Source organism: Chrysemys picta, chromosome 8 (genome assembly GCF_011386835.1).
Source record: "Chrysemys picta bellii isolate R12L10 chromosome 8, ASM1138683v2, whole genome shotgun sequence".
NCBI classification, from domain to species: Eukaryota; Metazoa; Chordata; order Testudines; family Emydidae; genus Chrysemys; species Chrysemys picta.
In genome coordinates, this window is record NC_088798.1 from 10,362,275 (window position 1) to 10,381,841 (window position 19,567).

Genomic DNA, 19,567 nt, shown 5'->3' on the forward strand with positions numbered 1-19,567 from the left:
TAAGTGTGTCACTTAAGCAAGCGGAGCCCATTCAGCACATGACCATAGACTATATTTGCTCCTAATACCATACTTTATAATGAACTCGCATCCCATATCTCCTGCACGTGCAGATCTATCTATCTCTGTAGTGATTGCCTGGCTGTCACTTACCTTGACTCTACTGAAATCCTCAACCATGCTTTCATCTCCCTTCCTTCCTTCCTTTTCTCTGGCCTCTAAAGTTCTCTTTCTCCCTGCCCCCAAATTTTAACATTTCCGTAATCCTACTGCCCTGGCTACCTTTTCACATATATAAAGGATTATGTTCAAATCGCCCTCAGCTTTAAATTGCTCCATGAGATCAACATTCATTTCAGGATGTGTTTAAAATCAGTTTTGCTCCACTCTATTTGAGGAACCGTACCTCTACATACTCCCTTCCTTTGCTTATCTCTATCCCTTCCACATTCTTGCTACTGTTGGTATGAGACTTTTGCTGTTTCAGCCATCAGAGACAGCCCCTCTGTCTTTAAGCCTCGTGGACTCCTCCATCTCCTCTTATGTCGGAGGAAAGCAAATATGGTTTGTACCTTTTTAAATAATAGCGAGGTATTAACTGTGTAATTGTTTAATCTTGTAAACTATTTTGAGATAATGTATATAAAATATAAATTTGCAAAATTAAAGTGTTAATGATATGAAAGATATCTAAATCAAATTAATATTTTTTGAAATGTACAAGGTTTTTCTTGAGCATTGTAGCTTTCTAGCTGCTAAAATTTAATATTCATAATTATCAAAATGCTGGAGTTGTAACTATTTAAGTTGTCCTTTACAATTTTTAATTCTTTATTAAACAGAGCTTTAGAATTCATATTTTCTGTTTTCATAACCATTACAGTACTAATGGCCCAGCACTACAATATTTGAAAGAACTTTAACAGTGAGCATTAGTTTATATCTTAAATATATAGTATTTCTTTTACAAATACAATGATATAATTTTGCCTCAAACATAGCTTTGGAGTGTCTCATTTACTACTGTTGTTGTTTGCCTGGTCTTCAGATTAGTGAAGTGTGATCTAGTTGTTTTGCACTCAGAACCTAACTTGCCTTTTGGTTAGGACTGCTTCTGTATTGGGCATCTGACCCCTTCCTGTACAAAACATATCAACTCTGAATTACTAGACAGAGACTTAAGACATTCATCTAGCATATTAGACACACAGGAAAATGTGGTGCATCTGTGGTAGTAAAAAAATAGTTTTCAGACAAGTAGTGTATTTCTGCTCAGTAAATAGTGCTGCCTTAATTAACAGTTGTGCTTCATTACTTTATTTTAGACCTTCGATGTAACGGAATCTCTAGAATTTTGCAGCACTGATATTGTGAACCCAAGAACCTAAAACCATCTATTCTGTGTGTTTGAAGGACTGAAGGCAGGGTCAGAACCACAGTCAACTAGCACTTAAAAATACAGCCTAATTCACATTTATAATATCAACAATGCCAACAGCTGGCCATAAGGGTTTTTAAAAATTGCACTACTGTTCACTTTTTAGTTCAAAAAAGGAATTATGGTCTTGTAAGAATGCCCAATTAGGCTTTTAAATTTGGAGTGGTGGTATGTGGTTAGGTGAACTTCCAAGCTATCACTGACTTCATGGGGAAATGGAACTTTTTTATTTTTAGAGCTTTAAAAGCTGACTAATATCCAGTCCTCTCCCCCCCACACACACACCTCCTCTTTTCCCTCTGTTGTCCCCCTTATACTTCTCCCTTTTGTCTCTAATATGACCCCCCCCCAAAATGGGAAGAACATAGGAATTGCCTTGTTGGATCAGACATGAGGCCTATCTAGTCCAGTCTAGTCTAGACTCTTAATAGTGGCCAGCACCATTTGCTTCAGAGGAAGGTATTCGAACCCAGCAGTAGGCAGATCTGTCCCCCACATTTGGTCTCAGCCTGATCCCCAGTAGAGAGAGGCTTAAGCACTGAAGTACGAGGTTTGATATCCCCCCTTCACAAACTTTTTGTTGTGGTGAATTATTCTTTATCAATACAAATATACAATTTCTATTTTAATCTTGAATTCTTGGCCTCAGATACTTAATGTGGCAGTGAGTTCCACAGTTTCGTGTAAAAAGCAACAGAGGGTCCTGTGGCACCTTTGAGACTAACAGAAATGTTGGCATATTGTGGGGCCATGCGGGTGCCCATAGCGGTGCCACTGGTCTGGAGGTATATATTGTCACCAAATTTGAAATAATTGTGCGTGAGGATAAAGTCACAGAGCTCAGCAGTAAGTTGTGCTGTGTCATCATCAGGGATACTGTTCCTGACAGCTTGTATTCCATCTGTGTGTGGGATGTTTGTGTAGAGAACCTCTACATCCATGGTGGCTAGGATGGTGTTTTCTGGGAGGTCACCAATGCATTGTAGTTTTCTCAGGAAATCTGTGGTGTCACGGAGATAGCTGGGAGTGCTGTTTTGTGTGTTATACAAAAAGTATTTTTATTGGTTTTGAATTTTCCACCTTTTTAATTTAATTGAATGTCCCTTTATTATGAGACAGAGGGAACAAAGTTAGGTATCTACCTTCTATAAACTCTTATGTCCCCTCTTATTCATCTTTTATAATGTAAACAATCCCAATCTTTTCAATCTTACTTCATATGAGAGTTTTTCCAGGCCCTTGATCATTCTCATTGCCATTTTCTGAAATCCCTTTACTTTTGCAATATCCTTTTTCAGATGAAATAGTATTTCAGATGAGGCTGAACTGTTGAAGTATATTATGATATTCTCTGTATTATTCATGATTTCATTTTTTACGCAAGCTCTAATGTACTGTTGCTTTTTTGACCACAACTATGCATTGAGTAGCGGTCTTTACTGAGCGATCTACACTAACTCTTGGGTCGTCGTCTTGATATGATACATTTACCTGATTAATTTAGAACCTTCTAAGGTGTACAAGTAGTTTTAAATTTTTCCCTCCAATGTGTATTGCTTTCATTTGTTGACGCTGAATTTCATTTGTCATTGTGTTGCCCATTCACTCTGGGTCTTGAAGTTCCTCACAGTCTTCACTGGTCCTGACTACTCAGAGAAACTGTCATCTGCAAATGTTGCTTTCTCACTACTCGCCTCTCTCCCCAGCTCATTAATAAATACATTAAACAGCCCTGGACTGACAACAGAACCTTGAGGCAATTGATGTAACATTTTGCCCTGGTCAGAATTGACTATTTAATCCTTCTTTTTTTCTATCTTCTAGCCAGTTTTTGATCCATGAGAGTATGCTGCCTTTTACCCCATGACTACTTACCTTCCTTAGTAGCCTGTTGTGAGATAAAGGTCAAAGGTTTTTGAGAAGTCTTAAATAAATTATATGATCTCATTCTCTTTTATCCACTACTTTACTTTACTGAGATGTTCCAAAAGTTTTAAGAAATTAGTGAGACACTATTTTCATGCTGGTTAGACTCTGTTATGATCTTCCAGGTGTACAATTAATGAAAAGTCTATAGCTGTGTCCCTCCCTCACTGTAATGCAAAATAAATTTACACACTTATCTGGGTTCCTTCCCCTGCATCATGGGATTAAGTGGAGTGCGATGGAGACTCAAACAGGTCCCGGCTTGCAGCATATCTGGATCCCTTTGCCCCATGTCCCCATCTTCTTCCTCCTCCACCACCTCCTCACTGTTCATGGCAGGATTCTGTGACTCGGGCTCCTCAGAGGTATCCACAGTGGTGTGTGAGGTGGGGGTGGGGTCTCCAGCAAGTTTGGCATACAGATCTTTGTAAAAGTGGGAGGTCTGCAGCTCAGCACTGGATCAGTTGTTGGCCTCCCTGGCCTTCTGATATGCCTGTCACAGTTTTTACTTTCATGTATTACTGCTGCTGATCCCCTTCTGCATCCCCTGTGCAATCTCCTCACAGATGTCCATGTTTCTACAACTGTGTTTGCACAGTCTCTTCTCCCCACAGGCCCAGGAGATCAATATCTCTCGTCTGCTTTAAGCCAGAGCATGTCTGTAGCGTGTAGCCAGCACATTCAGCTGGGTAGTTGCACGTGACAGTGGAGAGCTGCTTAGGTGGCTTGCCCAGGTGGACAATCAGGAAAAGGCATTTCAAAAATTTGCAAGGTTTTAAAGAGGGGATTGGGGGCTCCTGTTCTCCATGACCTCTGGACAGTGGAGTTCACAATTGTAACCAGAGCTGTCAGTGTGTGGCATTGTGGGACAGCTTCTCGAGGACTGCTAGGGTTGACACAGGTAATGCAGTGTGTACATTCGCACTTAGGAAGTGGTTCTCTTGTGTTGGTTTAATGGAGGGCTTACATCCAGGGAGACTAATTAAAGTGTCAACACACAACTAGGTCAACACAAGGGAACTTACATTGACCTAATTTTGTAATGTAGACCAGGCCCAAGATTCTAGGATTGTAACAATAGAAGTGACTAGACAATTACTTTCTTTGCAGTGGGTGAAAGCATTTCCATCCTAACTCTGTGTCATCAACTGCCTGTGACAGTGTTTTTTGTTACTTTGAATTTTATAATAAAATTGCAGGTCTGATCATTTTTGGTAACCTAGAAACATTTTAAGAACAGAAGGCGAGGTAGCCCCTACATATGTGGCTATTTTTACGTTGGCTGTTCTTTGTCTCGGCAAGCCTCTGTTTTCTTATCTTTTGTTAGGAATGCCAGTGCCTAAAGTGGCTCCCAAATCCATATTTAGGCTCCTAAATAAATGTGACCTGATTTTTTTTTTTTTTTTAAAGATGTTGAGCACCTGCATTTCCCATAAACTTCATTGAGATTTCTTTAGGAGCTGTATGTTGTCACCACCTCTGACAAGTAGGCCTCGTTTATTTAGGAGGCTACCCATTCTAACTTCAGGCACACAATTTTGGAAAATTTTGGCCTTGTACTCTACCTCATTAGTCATTCCTGGTAACGTATTTTGTATTACCTGTTGTGTGAAATTACACGTGTACCTGAGTGATATTGATTCTTAATTTTATAGATTCTCCTAGTTTCTAAACTCTGCTAATGTCTTAATCAGTTTGATTAATCCGGTTAGTAGATTAGAAATGGCTGGTTAAAGAAATCTGAGCTTTGAAAAAGCTTTATTGATTTTTAAATTTCATAGGAAGTGGGCAGTCGGCACCCAGCAGCAGTTTAACCTCTCCGAGCCACGTCAATCTGTCTCCAAATACAGTTCCAGATTTTTCTTACTCCAGCAGTGAAGATGAGTTCTATGATGCTGATGAATTCTATCAGAACAGTTCTTCCCCAAAGCGATGCATTGAGTAAGTAGTGAAAGAACACAGAGCCTTATTGAACAGAGTTTCTAGAAGTGTAAGAAGCGATCTGTGTGGGTGTTTGGGAGTAATCCTGAAACCCTGGATGTGTTTCCTAATAATGAGTTCATGGTGTGTTTAGGTTTGGCAAGCTGGTCAGTGGTCTAGTCAATTGATTGACTATTATTTGATCACTGACAAATGTTCCAGCAAGAATGCCCTGCCCTGATGTAGCCTGGGGCTTGCCTTCTTTCATTTTTTAGAAGTTAATTTGATTGTCTTTTGCATTTTTCTGAGTTAAAAGAATTCAGTTATGTTTTTTTTCATTAGGTATAAGTATTTAAGGCTAAGTCTATTGGAGACCATAAGGTCTTACTCTTTTTGTTACTGTTCTAAAAAATTAATGCTTTAAAATATTTGACCGTTTTTTACATTTGACCAATATTTGACTTGTTAATTTATTTTTGGACTGGTTAAATGCCCAACCTGAGGTGTATTGCAGCAATTGGTAGATAACCAATGTCCTTCCTTTCCTAACACCTCCATCTTTTTAAAAATTTTTTAATAATTTCTGTTTCCATTTACTCTTGCCATTTGGGGAATTTTGAGAGTAAACTAACTTTTTTAAATTATTGCTATTCACCTTTGAGAAATAATAAATGTATTTGAAACTATCCCTTTTGTGTGTGCATTTAGAATTTTTGTATGGGTTTCATTCTGAGTCCCACTTTGGAGATTTTACCCAATCATTAGGCTACATTCTGCTCGAAGTATTATATTATGTGAAGCTGCATATACCATTCTAGCTTCTGAATATTCCAGTGTCTTGTAATTTCTCCATAAATGCACTTCTCAAGTAATCAGCCCCCATGTAAATGTTTAATTTCGTTAAATCCTAATATTTTGCCCTGAAATAAATGCTCTGAATCATGAGAACTTGATGCCTTTCTGTAGCTCCTCAGGATCTGCAGCAGTCCTGACTCGCAGCAGCACAGGAAGTAGTTTGAAACGCCCAGACACCACAGAATCCCTTAATTCTTCCATGTCTAATGGGACAAATGATGCTGGTAAGAGAATTGCATTACCTCTTTTCTTCAGTATGAATCCAGGTATATTTATTGTAGTGCTTAATAAAAAGTTTCTAATAGCTTGTTTGTGCAAAAAAGAGGGTTCAGTCTCTCTCATAATCTTAAGAGTAGGTGAATGTTTCAGCACTCGTGAAAGTTTCTTTTTATTTATATGGTTAAATCCTAAAATATTTTTTGTGATCTCTGTATTTTTCAACAAGGCTTTTTTCAATGAAACAATAAAGAAAATTCATCTGTATGTTAAATAAAATGTGTGCTCTGTTAGGACTTATTGATGTAAGTTCTATTTTGAATATTGTATTTTTTGTGGGGGGATATTTTAAGAAACATAATGAGCAGAGTTGACTTCTTTTTTAGATCTCTTTGATCCTCTTGATGATAGAGATGATGATGGTGAAGGAGAGTCAGTGGAAGAACATAAGAGTGTTATTATGCATCTTTTATCACAGGTTAGACTAGGAATGGATCTAACAAAGGTAAGACTCAAAGGCAGTACTTCATGAAAAATCTGAATGCTGTGTAAATGGAATATTGCTACAATATTGTGTTGGGTGAGGCTTTTAATGAATGAGGGTGTTTATTAGGATATTACACTTCTGATACTATTGCAACTGTATATTTGTTGTTCTGATAAGTTTTAACTGTTTCAGCCTTCCTATAGATTAGTCTTTGTGCTATTCCTTTAGTGGATCCGTCTCAATGTGGATAAGTTTAATGCTGACAACACTAATTGAATTACTAAATCCCATGAGCTGGGGAAGCAATTTACCAGCGAAAGTGATCATTTGCTCATTCTGATCCCCTAGATCATTTGTGATCCCCTAAACTACCCATGGAGTTGGGATAAGAGAAGGAAGATCTGTAGAGGCAGTACCTTTCCTCCTGCCTCCTCTTGTCCTCATACCCCAAAGCAGAGATGCACAAGATCAAGGTGTCCTTGTCAAATTAACAAGTGTTTGATCAGTTTCACCACTGCTGTTTAGTTTTAGGCAACTGTGAAACTGACAAGAATTATGTCCAGAACTTTTTCAGTCTGTGGCATCATGGCAGCCTGCCAGGAGGACTGCTGAGGACCTGGGTAGCTCTGAGTCCTCGGTAGCTCACAAGCCCTGGGAGAGCTGGCTTCCAGGCGCCCTGGCTCCCTGGCAGTGTGCCAGGAAGTCAAGATCCTCAACAGCTTGTTTGCCTGGCTGAAGGGGAGTCTGGGAGAACTGGCTGCAAAGTTGTGAGGCTCCTATCTTAGTAAGCAGCTGAGGTGCCAGTGGACAAACTGGCAGGAAATCAGGCAGTTTTCTGATAGAAACCTGCCTGAGTTCTGTTGGAAATTCCGTAGAATCTGTTTCTGTGAAAGGATTTGATTTCAGTGAATCAGCAAATTCTGACAAACGTTTCAATCGAATTTTTCCAACCAACTCTACGTAACACCAAATGTGTGGCTAGATGCTTAAATAATCCATGATTTCCTGTCTCACAAATCACAGCACGGGATTGGAATAGAGAAGCAGTTTATCCTCAGATGCTTTTGTTAATATGGCTGTAGTTTCATGGCACAGATTTGAGCTTCACAGTATGTTTTTGGATCATATATTTAAATTTTTGTAGAGGCCGTATGATAAATGTATGCAATTACCCTTTAAATGTGAACTATCTGCGTATATGTAAGATAGTGTTGTTAACAACAATCTCCATTTACTCGTGATATATATTGCTTTTATTTCTTTTTGTGCATAACTTTAGTTACCTTTATTGCTCAGTAATTAATTAATGTTGGTTCATCTTTAATTCCCTTCTCTAGTTCCCTGAACCTGATGGGTTTTTAGCAATATGTCAATACTGTGGAGTTGGCGTTCTCTAGATACTAAAATACTAGCGTTCTAAGAGTTTTGAAGTATTGTTCTTTCTTCAGGTGGTTCTCCCAACTTTTATTCTGGAAAGAAGATCACTTTTGGAAATGTATGCTGACTTTTTTGCACATCCGGACTTATTTGTGAGGTATTTGATTTAAATACAGTATTAATCAGTTCTGATATTGCCTTGTGCACTTTCAAGAGTATATGCTTACTGTTTTGAAGAATGTTTGATCTTTATCCAAACTATGAAAAGTGCATCTATATACCATCTAATCTGCCTTTTGTTTTTCAAAAAGCTCTTCTCAATCTGAGTTTAAAGAAAAAAACACTGGAGTGTTAATTTTATGTCTTACTCTTTCAAACAGCAGTGGCTTACTTTACTGTTCAGTAATGATACTTTTTCCCTCCTCTAGTATTAGTGACCAAAAGGATCCAAAGGACCGAATGGTTCAGGTGGTTAGATGGTACCTCTCAGCTTTTCATGCGGGAAGGAAAGGATCTGTTGCTAAAAAGCCTTACAATCCCATTTTGGGCGAGATTTTCCGGTGTCATTGGCTATTGCCAAATGCTGAAAATGAAGATAATACGGTTAGTTTTGTGGTGGTGTTCTTTACTGCTTAAAATGTGTGCTAATAATTCCTCTAATCTCTGAGTAGAACGGCATGGGGTTTGTACCGGGGGCAAACCATGTAAAATATTGTGATTCCTTTCCTAATGGAAGTTTCCCCACCCTCCTTTTTAGGGCAGACTTCTCAAATGTGTGTTAATTTACAAACAATATGTAATTTCAGTAGTTAATTTCTTAAGAATCCTTTGACAAGCAGAAAGTATTCTGTGTTAATTCCGTCCAGTCCCCAGGATGCATTCCTTGGTCTTAAGAACTGCAGATTGTCATTTTTCTAGTCCCTTGCAGTCTAGATCAGCAGCCTTAACCGGGTTTCCTCTTTACCACTTGGAGCCAGACCTTTGACCCTAAACTGGATTCATTTTCCTCTTAGAAATCTTACTTATGATTTTGAAGGCTAGAGCATTTCCTATTTTAAAATCTTTCCAAAGATCTAGATCCTGAGATTAAATGACAGGGAAAGAGATGGTCAGAAATCCAATTCTGCAACTCTCTCTTCCTCCTGCAGAGTGCTCAGACATGGCTGTCAGATAAAGGCCATGAATTGCAGCACTCCTCTGGTCACAAACAGAAAGACCAGCTCTGTTGTCCAGTCAAAGTCTGGGCAAGCTGGGGAAGCGCAGCCTGAAGCATTCTGATGTGTCAGCTGTGTGCATGGACCAAAGGCAGCAAGACACCCTTCTGCTGCTAGAGGAAAGGCTGCAGCAGTTTAAAATGCAGCATCTCAGGTTCCATGAGGGCCAACTTCTCAGATCCTCCTAGCTCACCCAGACTTCCCCAGCCTGAAAGGTGTAAAATGTATCACAGGGGGTTTAGATAGCAAGGTGTGAACTCAGAAGTCATCTATCCTAGATATTTGTAAGCCATCACTGTAATCCCTGAGCACCTTCCAAACACTATATATGTGTCTATAATCAGATTCCGGAAATTGGGATGTTCTCCAAAAGGCCCAGCATCAGTGGGTTCATACCTTTCCTCTTCAAACCAGCAAACCCACAACTATATTGAAGCTGCACCATGTTAAGATTCTAAAATTGTGTTAAGTGATGGATAGTTCTCATTAGACGCTACTTCAATGGACCATGTCCCAGATATTTTTGAAAACTGTATGTACCATGTCAAATGAAGGCAACTCTTAACTTGTTTGCAGGAGCCTGTTTCAGAGGGACCAATTCCTTGGGTTACCAAAAACAGTGTGACGTTTGTAGCAGAGCAGGTCTCTCACCACCCTCCAAGTAAGTTGCTATGCTACTGGAGTCTTATACTATTGGACAGGAACTGATTAACAGTGAAGTAAGTTTTTAAGTTTTGACCTTGAATTAACATGTTCTGTTTAGCAATGAATTTTCAATCTGAAATTTTTCTCTCCTTAGACCATTTTTCTGGGAAGTAAATTGCAGTCTCGCTCTTTCTCTTCACCCCTTTCACCTCCCCTGCAGTATCTTGTAATTTATTTGAATGTAAAAATTGCTTCTAATTATTTTAAATGTCTTGTTGTATTCTTACTTTTTTTTCTTCTTAAGTTTCAGCGTTTTATGCCGAGTGTTTTAGCAAGAGAATACAATTCAATGCTCACATCTGGACCAAGTCAAAATTCTTGGGGATGTCTATTGGTGTTCATAATATAGGGCAAGGTAAGTGTGTGTATGTAGTTTAAAAGGTAAACTCTTGAGCTAACAGTTTCTTAATGCTCAATTTTATTTGTTTAGAAAAAGCAATTTCTACAAACTTCTTGCAATGTATTACTCATTCTCAATAAAATTACCGATGACTTGACCGAGTAGCTGCTGAAGCAGTCTTGTCAGTGGCTTGAGACCCGGGATCCATTTCCAATGCATCACGGACTCAGCTTGTCCCTGAGTGAGCCACTTTTCAGAGGTGCTGAATGTCCGCACCTCCCATTGACAGCAGTAGGAATTATGGGTGCTCGGCCCCTCTGAAAATCAGGCCTTTAACCTCTTTATTTTTGTAATACTTAATTTGTCAAGTGCTTTGAGATTTCTATATGAAATGTCTTCTACAAGTGCTGCTGATTATTAGTACAGTGGTAATTTTTTCTTTCTGACAGGTTGTGTGACATGCCTAGATTATGATGAGCACTATATTTTGACTTTCCCCAATGGTTATGGAAGGCAAGTAAATGCTATACCTCTTTGTCTTTAAAAATTTTTGAGATGGCAGTGAGCACCTCTTTCTTTTAAGTTTTTGAAAAGTGCAATTGTTTATCATTGCAGATCTATTCTCACAGTGCCATGGATAGAACTGGGTGGAGAATGCAGTATTAGTTGCTCAAAAACAGGTTACAATGCTAACATCGTCTTCCACACAAAACCTTTCTATGGAGGAAAGAAGCATAGAGTTACAGCTGAAATTTTGTAAGCTTTTTTTTCTCTTTCAGTCTTGCTCCATTTGTGTAAATGCTCACAATTGTTTTTTCATAGAAAGAGTAATTTAGATGGCTGTACTCAATATCTCCAACTATAGCAAAAGATTGTATCCAGGTCATTGTTCCCAGTTGTGGGCCACCAGATTAGTCTGAGCATATCAAGTCAGATGATGTGCATTAGGATGGAAGGAAAGCTGCTTGAACCTGGATCTATCATGCCCTACTGCAAAAATGTTCCTGACTCCTTTTGCAGGAATGGACGGATCCTGCCCATATACCAAAATAGTTATTATATTTTACATACCTAGCAGCAAAACCTTTATTATGGAAATGATTATGCTTTAGTTCCACTCCTAAAAGATCTTTTCTATAATGTTGCTGACGTAGAATAGCGTCTCCGTTTCACCCTGGGCCTCTGTACAGGGAGTCTAATAAAACATTGATTTGTAGTTAAATTCAAGCTGCTTGTGGTTACAGACTGTCTGTGCACATGATCAGGTCACTCATACTTTCATTTTTCCTTCCCCTATTTGTCATACACACTTGTTGCATCATCTTAAATTAGATTGTAAACTCTTCAATACAGGCATTCTTTTACTTAGTGTTAAATCAGCACCTAGCACAGTGGTGGACAAACTTTTTGGCCCAAGGGCCACATCTGGGTATGGAAATTATATGGCGGGGCTGGGGTGTGAGAGGGGGCTCTGGGGTGGCGCCAGAAATGAGTTCAGGGTGTGGGAGGGGGTGCGGGCTCTGGGATGGGGGTGCAGGAGGGTGCTCTGGGCTGGGACCGAGGGGCTCAGAGGGATCAGGGCTAGGGCAGGGGGTTGGAGGTCAGGGGTGCAGGCTCTGGGTGGCGCTTACCTCAAGCAGCTCCTGGAAGCAGCAGCATGTCCCCCCTCTGGGTCCTACATGTAGAGGCAGCCAGGTGGCTCTGCGCTGCCCAGTCTGCAGGCGCCGCTCCTGCAGCTCCCATTGGCCGTGGTTCCTGGCCAACGGGAGCTGTGGGGCCAGCAGTTGGGGCGGGGGTAGCATGTGGAGCCCCCTGGCTGACTCTACGCATAGGAGCCAGAGGGGGGACATGCCGCTGCTTCTGGGAGCTGCGCAGAGCGGGGCCTCGAGGGCCAGATTAAAATGTCTGAAGGGCCGGATGTTAGGGTTACCATATTTCAGCAAGAAAAAAAGAGGACGGGAGGAGCCCCGCCCCTGCCCCTCCCACTTCCCGCCCCCCCAGAACCCCCAACCCTCCCCCCGTTCCTTGTCTCCTGACTGCCCCCTCCTGGGACCCCTGCCCCTAACTGCCCCCCAGGACTCCACTCCCTATCCAAGCCTCCCTGCCTCTTGTCCCCTGACTGCCCCAACCCTTATCCACACCCCCACCCCCAGACAGACCCCTGGGACTCCCACGCCCCATCCAACCACTCCCCACCCCCTGACAGCCCCCCCCAGAACTCCCAACCCATCTAAACCCCTCTGCTCCCTGTCCCCTGACTGCTCCGATCCATCTCCCCACCCCTGCCACCTGACAGCCCCCCCCAGAACTCCCAAACACTCCCCCCCTGCTCCTTGTCCCCTGACTGCCCCCTCCTGGGACCCCTGCTCCTAACTGCCCTCCAGAACCCCACCCCCTACCTAAGACTCCCTGTTCCTTGTCCCCTAACTGCCCCCTCCTAAGACCCCCCCCAACTGCCCCCCAGGACCCTACCCCCTACCTGTACCCTGACTGGCCAAAACTTTCTCCACTCCCCCCAAAAAGCCCCCCCCCCCGTTTCTTGACTGCCACCTCCAGAACCTTCCTGCCCCCTGACCTCCTTACCCTGCTGCTCAGAACAGAGTGTTGGGCTCTGTGCAGCCGAGCCGGACACATGGCTGAGCTCCCCAGCACAACAAAACCCGGTCCCTGGCCCTGCACAACAAAACCCGGTCCCTGGCCCTGCACAGTGCTGCCGGACTGGGCTGCAAGGGAGCTGCCAGCTCAGAATGCAGGGCGGATCCGGCTCCTCTACAGCTGCTCCTGAGTCCAGCCTGGGACTTCCCTGCAGCCCTCCCAGCCGCTTGCTCTGCTCTGCTGTGGGGAAATCCCGGACATTGTGAGTGCTTTACAAATTCCCCCCGGACGCTATTTTTAGCACAAAAAGGAGGACATGTCCGGGTAAATCCGGACGAATGGTAACCCTACCGGATGTGGCCCCCGGGCTGTTTGCCCACCCCTGATCTAGCATCATGGGGGCCTCAATCCTGACTGGGGACTTTACTGTAATACAAATAATTAAGGGGACAGAGGGAGGCTGACAAAGGGCTGTACATTAGATTGCTAGTTTGACTGTTTATGGCAACGTGTATATTAATGCATCCTATTCTCTTAGCTGTACTTTCAGGCTGTCTGGGGTTTTCATATGATAGGCCTAAAAGCGTTAGACAACCGAATCTCATTGCATTTCAATGGGATTTGGACACATTCAATCTTCAGCCTCTGAAAATCCTGCCCTGTGTTACTAGTTTTCCACAAACTTTTTGTTTTAGCTTTGTGAATTGAATTTAGTAATGTAGGGCTTGTCTAGATTAGGGTAATGTGCACTGGAGTAGAGACACTGCTCTGGATCAAAACGTGTTTTACACTGGCTCAGCCAATCTAAGGGTTTGCACCAGTGCAGTTACACCAAAACAAAACACACTTCTCTCCCACTTTTCCCATTTGTAAAATGGAGATAATACTGTACTTCTCTATTGACACTTTCTATTCTTTACTTCAAGCACTGCCTTACTATTTATATGTATAGTACCTAAGACAAGAAGGACCTGATCCTGAGAGGGGGGTTTGTAGTGCAATAATGAACTTAACTATTTTCCTTTTTCTTTCATTTAGTTCTCCTCATGACAAGAAATCCTTCTGCTCAATTGAAGGGGAATGGAATGGTGTCATGTATGCAAAATATGCAACAGGGGTAAAGCAACTTGTCTTGTTTTTACTCTCTCAGAAACAGTGTGTTCAGATATTTGTGTTGCTGGCAAATCAGAATATGCCATTGCATTTTGTATGTATATTTATGGATGGAAAATACTGACTTTGTATGTTAAGGGACTACTGTAAAAGTTGCACTCCTGCTTTTTGTAAATGATGCCTTTAGGTCAAAACTAAGGATCTGGTAAAGGAAGAGTGGGGCACCGGAAACTCCTTTACAGCAGTCGTTAAGATATTAAAAGCACAGGGCGAATGCTCCTGTGAAGCTGCCTGAAAGGTCATAATTGAATTTTTTTCACACTGGATTAAAATTGCTCTGAAGGTAGCTGAACGCTGTAGACTTTTGCTACAGAAATCTATAAGAAAAACTTAAAGCAAGAAACAGATCTTTCTCTGTCCTCTGCCAGGAAATGTATTGTATGAACAAAGCGTAGCCTAAACTTGAATTTTTTTCTTTATTTTTAAACACAGTAACAGCAGAATAATTTTCTCTCTTTAGGAGAGTGTAGTCTTTATAGATACCAAGAAAATGCCTACAATTAAGAAGAAGGTAAAGAAACTGGAAGATCAAGAGGAATATGAATCCCGCTGGTAAGAGCTTCATTAAAGTGACAGTTGAAGGCTTCTTATCTTGTTCATATGTCTGAGGATTTTTTTTTTAGAAATAGAACTTCTGTAAAAACTGAGTATAGTTTGGGTAAATTTAACTATGGCGCTATAGCTGATAGTTCAGGTGCTAAATTAAAGTGTTTCCCAAATAAGTACAAATGAACCTGAACTTGGACCTCAGAATTCTTTGAGTTAGTTGTAGCAACATGTTAAAGGCTTTCCAGATTTATTTAGTGATAAGATTCAGTAAAAATTTTGCTATAGCCTAGTAGCACTGCTTCCGCCCCTAGATCAACATCTGAAAATAATAGCCTCTATTTCTTTAGCCTATGGAAAGATGTAACTTACAACTTAAAAATCAGAGACATTGATGCAGCCACAGATGCAAAGCACAGATTGGAAGAAAGACAAAGAGCTGAAGCTAGAGCCAGAAAGGAGAAAGAGACATCATGGGAAACAAGGGTGAGCTTTTATTCAAATGTAAATCTGAAAGGCTTTTATCCTTTAAATTGAAGTAGTAACAACAAACACCAAATATATGGTTTCCATTCTCAGCACCCCCAGTGTAAAAATTGTTCCAGCACCCCTGGCCTGTGTTCTGCCTCATTCTTTTCCAAAAAACTTACATTTACTTATTTTCTTCTAGTTATTCCATGAAGATGGAGAATGTTGGGTTTATGATGAGCCACTATTGAAACGACTTGCTGCCACTAAACATTAAGTGGTTATAAAAACCTAAAACATTCAGGTCTTGGCTTAGTGAATTTTACAACTACAAGATAAATTTATGACTAGCAAGTACTTTATTTTGGAGATCCTGTCCCCTCCAGTTACAGTGGTTCCTATCTCAGGGATACTGGATTTAATAATGCTGATGAACAATTAAAGCAGGAAATGTCTTAACTATTTGACAGTCATATAGTAGCTTTGGACTTTACCATTCAGATTGTGTATTCAAGCTTCAACGACATGATGGCTGAGCCCTCACACATGCTTCAGAAGCATCAATGAACCGTGGGCCTAAGTCATGGGAAGCATACTTGGTATAACCACTGTAAAGGACATAGTTGGTATCAGTTGCATAATATTCTGGGGGGTCTACATATATAAATATATATATATATAAAAATGCAAGACTTCACTTAATTAAATCCAGTTAACATTTTTGATGTGTAAATATGAGGATTCCTTTGATTGGACAGTTTATTAGAAATCTACATAAATGTTATTTGCCACCTGTATGATAAAAATCAAACCTTTTGGCATTTGTGTCTCACCCAAAATATTTTTTTTATTTTAGAAATTAAAATGTAACCATAGACTACAATTGAAATACTCAGTGCATCTTAAAGCTTCATAAAATAGATTTTTCAAACTTCTTATGGATTTGTATTTATTTCATAAAAACCTTTTACAGTAACTGTTTTGAAACTGTGCTATGATAAAAAAGTTACTTTCCAAATGTGTGAAAAATTAGTATCACTTTATAAAAATCCAGTACACTTTTCTAAAGCACCTAAATCCCATTTCAAAAGTTATTATAACCACTTTGTAGCTTCAGTCATATAAAGTGCTTTTGAAAGTTTTACCCAGCATCAGTGAAGTGAAAAATTTGTGTATCAGTGTTCTCACCATATGTCCATGCTCTAGAGTATTCAGGGGAATTCCCAAAACCTGTAACAGGACTTTTCTGGAAGCTGACCCTGGCCTTGCTTCCCAGTAGCCAGATATGCTCTCAAAATTTTGGTAACTGTATGGGCTGAACAGTGTTTAAGCTTTGAGGAAACATTAAATAAGGTAGTGATGAACTCACTCAAAATGATTATTCTGGTGCTGTATAGAATCTAGTCAGATTTATCCCCTCCTGAATTAATTTGTGTAGGAATACTGTATTACTAGACATCTTTGTAGACTTGTATAAAGGCTTGAAAGTTACTAGAAATCTAACACAGCAGCTGCTAGAAAAGCTTTAGAAGGGACCACTCCCTCAGCACAACAAGGGCAGCTCTTCTGTGAAGGAGAAGTAATATTTTGTATTACATGTCTTGGATTTCCCTTGCTATTTGATTCTGGAGGCTTCTCTTTTCCTCCTCGCTGCTAGAGGAGCCTTAACCTCTGTCCATGGCCTTGTTTGTCCTACCTACATCCCTCTGGTGGAGAAAGGAGATGCTTTTCCTTCCCCTCTCATCACTGCAGGGGTGGTAACAAGTGATTACTTTGTCTTCCCCCAAACAATAATTAATTTTCAACTGATTAGTCTGAATTTTTACAAGCATCAATAAATAAAATTCACTTTACTGTCTAGCAGTAGCTTAGGGCTAAGGATAAAGTGGCATTTAGACCAGACAACTGTTAATCCTACAATTGATAAATTAGCACACAGCCAGACTACAACCAACAACCCTATTTAATGCTTTAGTAGAAGGGGGGGAATTAGCAAGTACTCAGTTAATGCTAATGATGAAATTTAAATATGCATGATTATGATTTGAGCTAGTTTAGTGAATGGGCCACTTACAAATTAATACTTCACCCAGCAGTAATAGATCTGAAAAAAGGTGATAAGACTGTCTTATATACAGTGGCCTGGATAGAAAATAAATGTGTTAGAGGAGTATGCATTATAGGTATCTACTGAAAACTCGCCAATTCTTTCAGTAATTATTGCACAGTTCACTTTAGCATTCATGCTGAACCATCTGTAAACTTTTAAACTAATGCTTTGTGTAAATTATGAGGACGTAACACCAAATAACTTCTTAGCCCTCTTGCCTTTATTTTATTAGAAAGGCTATTTAAGAATAGGCAAGTGTTTTAGATCAGGAATATTTTCCTTGGAACAAAATTTTTTACAGCTGTTACAGCTTTCAAAAGAGGGTAAGGAGTAAGATTCCTTAGTTTTTGAAACTAAGGTATGATCTTGCACATTAGTGTGAGACTAAATAATTTAAATTACACAGTGCTGCAGGGCAAAATGACATTTATTTTAATATTTTATGGTAAGGGAGAACATTCAGAGCTGATGTATAAGCTTTAATGTCCTTAATGGAAGTGGTATTAGTCATCAAGGAGGAAGGAGGTAAGAAAGTTAGCTGAGGTATTTCACCACCTGAGGAGTTCTGCTCATCAGAGACAGCTGGTACTTCTGAGTCCCCTTCGTGTTTTCCAAATCCAACCACCTGAAAAACCAAATTTTATCATCAAGAAAACAGGAAGATGAATGCTTCAAGACCCATTCATTTAAAATAGTTTTTCAATTATCTCCCCCATGGAAGCTTGATAAGCTAGTAGAAGATTAAACATAAGTAATTTTCCCCCTACACTTTTCAGAGCTCACTGTTTGTTAAGCATAAATTATTGTATTCTGAATTATTCTCTCCTGAGATGCATTTAAGGTAGTTACATGAATTACAAACACAACTACAATCTAAAAATGGTATTAAGTCTTTCTAAAAAGATGACAAGACATGGTGCAAGACAAATTTAAATAGAGCCTGGAAAAGAGTAAGTGATCAGAAGGAATCTTACTTTGGGGGGTAGGGATAGTTCAGTGGTTTGCACATTGGCCTGCTAAACCCAGGGTTGTGAGTTCAATCCTTGAGGGGGTCACTTAGGGATCTGGGGCAAAATCAGTACTTAGTCCTCCTAGTGAAGGCAGGGGCCTGGACTCAATGACCTTGCAAGGTCCCTTCCAGTTCTAGGAGATGAGATTCTTAAATTAATGGAGATATCCTATCTCTAGAACTGCATCCACCCATACTCACATGTACACTGAGCACTTTGCTCTCACTGCCTCTATGAGCTTGGAACCAGTCCACCAGGTCTGCTTTTGTAAGGGATTTCAGCGCTTCAATCTAAAAACCACAAGAGCACACTTTTCAAACTGCTAAACACTACTATCTCAAAAGTACTCTAATTCCCAACATTTAAACAGCAATTATTTGCAGCTAAGTTTATAAGCCCTGAAAGCAACAGTTTGTGGTGGAAACACTAACAGATGTTTAAGTAGAGTTGCTGTAAATTTTCACAATCTCTGAAAATAAAGTTTGTTGCAACAGTGTTTTAAGTGTCAACATTAATTTCTGCATGGAGCTCACTTCTTAGCACAATACTTTCACAGCTTGTAAAACTCTAGGCCCCCCCTGTGGCTATTATGTGTATACAACCTAACAACCATTTGTTTGAATTGGTACTATTTTGTGATTTATAGCACCTGCTACGCAGAGGTTAAAACTTCTCTTCAAGAAACTTTGTTCATATTGTAAATAAATTCACTACCTCACGGGCAAGCCTGTCAAACAAATACTGCTGAGTCACCACTTCATTCCAGTTCCTATCCACTTCTTCTCCAAGATGGGAATCTTCACACTCTTTAAGCTTTATTAGAGCTGTGACCTGTATAAGAAAACCCCACTTAGTATTTCTCTTGAAAGAGCTGGGATTCTACTTCAAAGCCAACATTGAATGTATTAAATTCTAATATGCATCTGTCTAGATCTGGGCTGTTTTAAATATTGAATTACAAACAGCCCTAGAGTCTATTGTATGAGGCTGTCGTCCCCCCCAAGGCCACCTCCAGAAAACAGTGAGAGCTCTGACAAAGGGGAGTCAAAATTCACAAAAGAGAAAAATCTGCCCCGTATTTAAATCAGATGGATGCCACTATACACTGCAGCCACTTCCTGGAAACCAGACAGGAGCAGATATTAATGTAGCTGCGTACTTCCACTTTCTCCAAACAGACTATGTTC

The 19,567-nt window shown here is 40.3% G+C and overlaps 2 protein-coding genes across 13 annotated transcripts in view; one reads left to right on the forward strand and one right to left on the reverse strand.

Moving 5' to 3' along the window:
• OSBPL9 (oxysterol binding protein like 9) overlaps positions 1-16,194 on the forward strand; it is a 117,825-nt gene extending 101,631 nt beyond the window's left edge. For all 11 annotated transcript variants that reach the window (XM_008167967.4, XM_008167966.4, XM_042844986.2 and 8 more), the window contains 13 exons: positions 5,146-5,305; positions 6,251-6,363; positions 6,742-6,860; positions 8,291-8,376; positions 8,648-8,822; positions 10,010-10,094; positions 10,383-10,493; positions 10,928-10,991; positions 11,094-11,234; positions 14,112-14,190; positions 14,707-14,798; positions 15,143-15,278; positions 15,463-16,194. In XM_008167967.4, the coding sequence (XP_008166189.1) occupies positions 5,146-5,305; positions 6,251-6,363; positions 6,742-6,860; positions 8,291-8,376; positions 8,648-8,822; positions 10,010-10,094; positions 10,383-10,493; positions 10,928-10,991; positions 11,094-11,234; positions 14,112-14,190; positions 14,707-14,798; positions 15,143-15,278; positions 15,463-15,537 (1,436 nt within the window). In that variant the 3' untranslated portion in view covers positions 15,538-16,194. The remainder of the gene's footprint in view (positions 1-5,145; positions 5,306-6,250; positions 6,364-6,741; positions 6,861-8,290; positions 8,377-8,647; positions 8,823-10,009; positions 10,095-10,382; positions 10,494-10,927; positions 10,992-11,093; positions 11,235-14,111; positions 14,191-14,706; positions 14,799-15,142; positions 15,279-15,462) is intronic.
• A 1,585-nt stretch (positions 16,195-17,779) lies between these two features.
• The window catches only part of NRDC (nardilysin convertase), a 47,831-nt gene continuing 46,043 nt past the window's right edge, over positions 17,780-19,567 (reverse strand). For both annotated transcript variants that reach the window (XR_010589982.1, XM_065555344.1), the window contains exons 29-31: positions 19,095-19,211; positions 18,581-18,670; positions 17,780-17,995 (exon numbers count right to left, since the gene is read on the reverse strand). Coding sequence is in view for 1 of the 2 variants with exons in the window: in XM_065555344.1 (XP_065411416.1) it covers positions 17,798-17,995; positions 18,581-18,670; positions 19,095-19,211 (405 nt within the window). In the remaining variant the exon portion in view is untranslated. The remainder of the gene's footprint in view (positions 17,996-18,580; positions 18,671-19,094; positions 19,212-19,567) is intronic.